This window comes from Orcinus orca, chromosome 6, assembly GCF_937001465.1.
Source record: "Orcinus orca chromosome 6, mOrcOrc1.1, whole genome shotgun sequence".
Classification (NCBI taxonomy): domain Eukaryota; kingdom Metazoa; phylum Chordata; class Mammalia; order Artiodactyla; family Delphinidae; genus Orcinus; species Orcinus orca.
Genome location: NC_064564.1, coordinates 22,445,645 through 22,452,960, shown reverse-complemented (window position 1 = coordinate 22,452,960; position 7,316 = coordinate 22,445,645). Strand labels below are relative to the sequence as shown.

At 46.7% G+C, this 7,316-nt stretch overlaps 1 protein-coding gene across 1 annotated transcript; it reads left to right on the top strand.

Annotated features, from left to right (window-relative positions):
* The first annotated feature begins 5,222 nt into the window (after positions 1-5,222).
* LOC101269792 (Fanconi anemia core complex-associated protein 24-like) lies at positions 5,223-6,800 on the top strand. Its single transcript, XM_033429659.2, has one exon. The coding sequence runs from the start codon at positions 5,347-5,349 to the stop codon at positions 5,992-5,994; it is 648 nt and encodes a 215-aa protein (XP_033285550.1). The 5' UTR covers positions 5,223-5,346; the 3' UTR covers positions 5,995-6,800.
* The last annotated feature ends 516 nt before the right edge of the window (positions 6,801-7,316 follow it).

The window sequence follows — 7,316 nt, the reverse complement described above, 5'->3', positions numbered from 1 at the left end:
TGCCGAAGAAACACCTACACCTTCCTTCCCTTCCTGCGCAGCCCACTTGTGGGGATTTCTGCAGTCTGAGGGATACCAGTGCAGGAGGCGCTCTGCCTGCAGCCCCCTTCCCCAGACCGGGGTGTCCTCTAGGGCCAGAGGGAGCATGTAGAGGCAACCTTATTCAAACACCAGTGGAGTCGAAGCGTCTTAGTGCTTTTTGGCTTTCTGCCACGGTCAGGGGTAGAGCTGACTGAACAAACACTCTGTTTTTTCCAGGTGTTTTCACCTTCATGTTCATTTCTGATTTCCAATGGTTGGTATCATTTCATTCATCTGTAGTTGAACAAACTGAGGATTGGCAATGGTAGGTGATTTACAACAGATGGCATCCTTTCTAAGCTCCGGAACCTGGGGTGAACCCCTGCCCTATTCATGCCAGACCCTGTGTCTGTCTCATGAGACCCTGCTGCCTGGGCCCAGTCTATGTGGATGGGGGATATAGGGAGGATCCAAGCCTGCCACGGCAGTTCTCAAATGTGGAAGTGACAAGGCCAGGTGGAACTAGGGAAAGTGTTCCCAGAGTGCAGGAGCACAGCAAAATCCTGATGTCAGGATGGGGCTCTGAGCTTCCTCAACACTAAGGCTAAGCCCAGGAGAAGACTGGCCTTGGCTGTGCTTAGAAGTCAGGACAGTGGAGAGATGAGGTCCAATGCAAGAGAGAGACAGGGGTCAGGACCACTTAAGTATCTGGCAAAAGAGGCCAGCTGTCAATCAACAAACATTTCTTGAATGCCTCCTTACCACAGACGAGGTGCAAGACATGATTCACAATGCTGGTGGGGAGAGACACCAGGGAACCAACAGTTACAATATAATGTGCTATTTATGGTTATGGGGATGTGTAAAAAGGCTCTGGGAATCTGAAACAAAAATCAATTACGTCTTCTCTGGGGCAGTGGGAATGAGTGTAAAGACCTTGGGAACACATGAGAGAGCTCATGCATTGACTTGGTTCATGGACGGGGCGAGTGATGGGGCATGTAGCACAGAGCCTCTGGACATGCTGCCATAGCTGCTGCCTCCTGGAATCTGCTGGGGCCGGGGCTGTGCAGACACGGTGCTTCGTGTCTCAACACTGTGATCACAGGCAGCACCTGCCTCGTGGACCTGAGCTCTACGACATCTTCTCTTCCCTCTTGTCCCTTAGAACTTCACAAATCCCAGAGCAAGAGCCAGTAAGTCCCTTCATACGAGGTCCCTGGTCCAGGACCTTGTTGCACACATCGTCATGACACTGGAGACTCTATCATGAGAGATGTTTCATAACTGTTTTAATCATCTTTAATCCCTCGGGGCCCCGTTTGAGAGGACATGTTGTCAGTTTGGTTGGATCTAATGCTCAGGAGCACCAAGTGTTAGTGGACTTGCTTTTCCCATGTGAGAGAATACATTTTTGTCTCTGGGTAGTGGATGGTATGTGTTTTCCAGAGGCAGTGAAGCCCCTCAGAGGATGGTAGGGTGGTAACTGCAGTGTGCCCTGCAAATAATAGTGAACTGAATCTAAAATAATAGCCACCATTTCTTAAATGTCCAAAGTCACATAGTAAGGACATGGAAGTTCAAATGAGAATTTATCTGTGATTGGCGTGGGCTCCACAGTGGGGCTTGTGATGCTGCTGGGGGAGTCTGTTGAACAGAGGGAAGGCTGGGAAGAGGGAGGACCAGTGGGCAAGGGAGACTAAGGTGTGCAGCTAGCTCTAGGATAAGAAACAAGTGTGTGAGAGTAGCTCATGGGTCCAGCCTCTGCTCTCCATCCCAGCAGCCAGTTCCTGGATCTCTCCAGGTGACCGTGGCTCCCTCATACAGCACTTGGGCCACTTAACAGATCCAGTCCCCAGCCTGTGCACCAAATTAATCTCACCTGGTCAGGGGGCACAGAACATTCTGTAACATGACATGAATTTGATTCAGATTCAAAGGCAACTAGCATTGATTGAGAACATACTATATTCCAGGCTTTGGGCCACACCATTTTGTCTACATTAGCACATAATCTTTATGACAACCTGGTGTGAGGCATGATCTCATGTTTTGAGTTGGGAGGTCCTGGAGTGTTGCCTAAGGTTCCATGATGAATTAATAAAGGTGGCAGCTTCTTTCCTCTGTGTTAGCTATTTCTGAGGTCCTTTCAGTTCTAATATTCTATTACCTGGGACCGTTGGGAGAAACTTGAGAAAGGATTACAGATTACAGTAGGATGTTAGATGCTTCCAGTAGGACAACTTCCTCTTTTCTGTTATTAACAGTTTCTCCTCTCAGCTACTCTTTCATCTGGATAACTGACAGTTAAAGTTTCCTTATTCTCCTCCCCCTCCCCCTCCCCTTCCTCCTCCTCCTCCTCCTCCTCCTTCTTCTTCTTCTTCTTCTCCTTCTCCTTCTCCTTCTTCTTCTTTCCCTTCTTCTTCTTCTACTCTTTTCATAGCCCAGCGAGTAAAAGTCAAGGAGAACATGAAATTTGAAATAATGGAGAACTTGCATAATGAAGGCCAGTGTATAAAGAAGAGAAGAGAGGACTTCCTTAGTGGTGCAGTTGTTAAGAATCCACCTGCCAATGCAGGGGACACGGCTTCGATCCCTGATCCGGGAAGATTCCACACGCCGCGGAGCAACTAAGCCCATGCACCACAACTACTGAGCCTGTGCTCTATAGCCCGCAAGCCACAACTACTGAGCCCACATGCCACAACTACTGAAGCCTGAGCGCCTAGAGCCCATGCTCTGTAACGAGAAGCCACCGCAATGAGAAGCCCGCGCACCACAACGAAGAGTAGCCCCTGCTTGCCACAACTAGAGAAAGCCCATGCACAACAACGAAGACCCAATGCAGCCAAAAATAAGTAAATAAGTAAATTAAAAAAGAAGAGAAAGATGAGGAGAACCAAGGAGAAGATATCATACCCAGAAAGAGAGGACCTGGACACAGACTCAGCCTGACTCTTCTGGACTGGTGGACGGGGCTCAAGAAAGTCACATGACCTGCTTGGTGTGGCTGCCACTAGCTGTGCACTGGTCACATCGAATCCTCTTCCTTTTGAGTTAATAGTGAGACTGCATTTCCTAGCCTCTCTGAAGTTAAGATGATCAAATGACTGTTGGCTGATGAGATGTAGATGGAAGTGATGTGTGCTACTCCCAGGCCTGGCTGGTAAGACCCTCTCACCCGGGATCGCCATTGCTCCTTCCTCTCCCACAGTAACACTAGTAGCCATTTGCCAAAGATGGCAGAGCCAGGGATGGAAGGAGCTTGGTCTCTCCCTGCATTACCACTGTGAGAGATCAACTTTCGTTATGTGAAGCCACTGGGATGTGAGGGTTTATCTGTGCTACCAGCTAACATCACCTCAGCTAATATATTCAGGTTCCTCATATGGGAAAACAGAGGCTGGGAGCCAGAATGATTTCTGAGGCCCTTCTAGTAAACCAGAATTTAACAGCTTCTGATTCAATGGCCCCACAAAAGAGAAGAGCAAATCCCGGCAGCATAAGCATTGAGTATCATTCATAGTACCTTGTGAGTTTCTCTACGGCCAGTCTTCAGGGAGCTCCCATTGGAGGCCAGTGGTAAACAACTTTTCTTTCCTGGTTCCAAGTGACCTAGTGGAGGACCCTTCTTTCTGTGAATTGCATATGATGACAATCTTGTTTTCCAGAATAGTGCTGAAGATGACATAAATAATGGTTTGCAAAGATTGCTTTTGTACACACTAAATGCCATGTAAGGGAGTATTATTGATTATAGATCAGGTTGTATTGGGATTGAGGAAGTCAGCAAAAGATTCAGCAACTCACAAGTGATCATTTTAAGTATGACATTTACCTTCAATGACCGCAGCCAGGCTACACAGTGTTAGCCCAAATGGTGATATGATCCTTTTCATGTGAATCCAATAGGTAAAGATCGAGACTGTTTTCAGGTCAGGAATTTTTATCAGTTTCCCTGATCTTCTCTTGCTTAATGCTGAGAGAAAAAAGGGGGAAACTTTCAACTGAAGAGTGATCAATTAAAGATCAATTCAAAATAATGATAAAATAACACTATTGGTGGAGGGTGTGTCAGACTAAATAAAATCCAACTTAAATATGATTTTTAAAAACTACTGCACAGGGACTTCACTGGTGGTCCAGTGGGGAAGACTCCATGCTCCCAATGCAGGGTGGCCCGGGTTCGATTCCTGGTCGGGGAACTAGATCCCTCATGCATGCCGCAAATAAGAATCCCTCATGTTGCAACTAAAAAAAAAAAAAGGATCCCGCATGCTGCAACTAAGACCCAGCACAGCCAAAATAAATAAATCTTAAAAAAAAAAAAGAATTTATGAGGTTTAAAATAAAGAAAAAAACCAGTGCACAAAATGAAGTACAAGTTCCTAAGATGCGTTTGCAGAGGCATTTCTATCAATATAGTTTTTGCACCTTCCTTGTGCTGGGAATACAACAGTGAACCAGAAATACAAATTCCCACTCTATGGAGAAAATAGACAATGTATGTTTAGGGAATTTGATGTCAGATAAAAATAGCCAACAACCGTTGAATCCTGCCATGTTCTTTTTTACTAAGCGTTTTACAGGTACTAACTCATTTAAGCTTTGTTAGAGCTTTATAAGTTCTGTTACACTGATCTCCATTTTACAGGTGAGAAAATTAATGCACAGAGAGGTTAATTGCCAAAGCCAGGGAGCCTGCTCTTAACTGCTAATTTATAATGTTCCTTATTAGTGCTAATGACTATGAAGAACATAGATCAGGGACTAAAATATAATAGAGAGGAGGTGGCTAATTAGATAAGATGGTTAAGAAGAGAAGATGTTTGAGCAAAACCTGAGTGAAGAAGCCAGTCTAAGGATATCCAGGGAAAGAGAATGTTCCAAGCAGAGGGAACAACCAGTGCAAAGGCCCTAAGGTGGAGAAAGCTTAGTCAGTGTGAGGCATATCAAGAATGTTGCTTTGACTTCAATGGATAAGAAAGGGAGAAAGTTGGAAACAAAAAATAAAGTTGGAAAGATAGGTGGGGGCTAGATCTTGCAGGGCCTTGGCATCCGTGATAAGGTCTTTGTCTAAGAATTGTGGGAAACCATCATAGGGTTTTGAGTAAGGGCAAATATAGGGTCTAATTTACATTTAGAAAACAATGAACCGGGCTTCCCTGGTGGTGCAGTGGTTAAGAATCCGCCTGCCAGGAAGTGGGGCGCTGCAGGTAATGTCGCGGGAGACCCAGAACTGGGCCCTGGCCGGCTCGGCCCCCGCCCCGGACTGGATGGAGGAGCCACGGCGCGGGAGTGTCAGGGCCCAGATCCAGGCAGCCGATGGAAGGGAACACCCCTGATGGCACAGGCCCCATGCACGTGCCGTTTGGGCACATTGTGGCCAATGTGAAATGGCGCGGGTCACAGCTGGCACAGGGAATGCAAGGAAAAATTAAACTCGTTTTTGAGGATGGCCTGACACCGGTAGATTTTTACTTGTCTAGCAGATCCTGCATTCTTTATATCATCGAAGCTGATTTGGTGGCAGGAAATGGCTACAGAAAGAGACTTGTTCGGGTTAGAAACTCCAGTAAACTTCAAGGGATTGTAGTAGTTGAGAAAACTCACATGAGTGAACAGTACTTTCCAGCCGTACAGAAATTTACTGTACTGGATCTGGGGATGGTGTTGCTTCCAGTGGCCAGCCAGATGGAAGCGTCCTGTCTCATTATCCAGTTGGTTGAAGAGCAAACCAAAGAGCCCAGTAAGAACCCTTTACTCAGGAAGAAACGAGCTCTGATCTCCGAGCCAGCCCTCCTTCGAACTGTGCAACAGATCCCAGGAGTCGGGAAAGTTAAAGCTCCTCTCCTGCTCCAGAGGTTTCCAAGTATCCAGCAACTAAGTAATGCTTCCATCCAAGAACTGGAGCCGGTGGTTGGACAGTCAGTGGCCAAGCACATTTATGCGTTCTTCACCCAGTCCAGGTGATGGCTCTTCCCACGGCATCTCCTTTACACCACGAACCACAGGATCTTGTTTTCTTTCACATTAAGAAACATATTTCCTCTCACAGAAACTAGGGAAGGATGAACTGAGGCCTGAATGGCACCTGCCAGTTGTCCTGCCCTGCTTTCTGGGCTCAGGTATTTACTTCAGGTAGTGTGCCCCAGATGGCACTGCCCGCACCCTGCTAGCATGAAGAGGGCTGGTGGACACCTTCCTAAGGGAGTCGGTTTAAACAGGGACTCTCAAGATTCAGCAAAAAGCCGGCTTGGGCAGATTTTAATGTGTGACCTTCACCTGTATCTATCATGGAAGGTGGTGGATGTGACCGTCTAAAGGAAACAAACCTACAATGAATGAAGCACTGTGTACCATAAGCCCCTTGTTCCTTCTGGCAGAGCCACTGTTCTTCAGGTCTGGTCTTAATACACCTGTGCTTTGAGGGTGGCTGCCAGTGTAAACAAACAATTGTCCTGCCTTTTTTCTTCCTTCCTTCCTTTCTCCCTCCACCCCTCCCTTCTGGGTAGTTGCACAGTTTGTTTGTAATCACTGAGCATGACTTCTGAACACAGAAAGCCTGGAGTCCAGAGTTCCCATTTTAAAATAAAAAGCGAATGTGTGCGAGGGAGGGAAAGAATGTGTTTGTAAATGTATAGCCCAACAATGGGAAGAGAAAAGGGAAAATGGCAGGTGCAGCTGCATCCAGAGAGGAGAGCCTGGGGATCAAAATATACAACTGCTCATTCAAAAAATAAATACAATTAAAGAGGCAAAAAAAAAAAAAAAAAGAATCCGCCTGCCAATGCAAGGGACACGGGTTCGAGTCCTGGTCTGGGAAGATCCCACATGCCGTGGAGCAACTAAGCCCGTGCACCACAGCTACTGAGCCTGCACTCTAGAGCCCACATGCTACAACTACTGAAACCCGCTCTCCTAGAGCTCATGCTCCACCACAAGAGAAGCCACTGCAATGAGAAACCCTTGTACCGCAATGAAGAGTAGTCCCCGCTTGCCGCAACTAAAGAAAGTCCGTGCATAGCAGCGAAGGCCCGACGCAGCCAAAAATAAATAAAATAATAAAACAAAAAATCCCAATGCTGCTCAATGTACGGCAAGAGTGCAAGGAGACAGGAGTGGAAACAGGGTGGGGGCAGATTGAAGTCTACTGCAGTAGTCGGGGCAAGAGAGAATCTGGGATTAGATCATAGTGATAATAATGTAAGTGCTAAAGCACTGAGAGCTGGTAGTTGATGGTTACTGCAGCCTCACTCAGCAAATTCTGACTTTCCAAACAGGCTTTTGTCCCC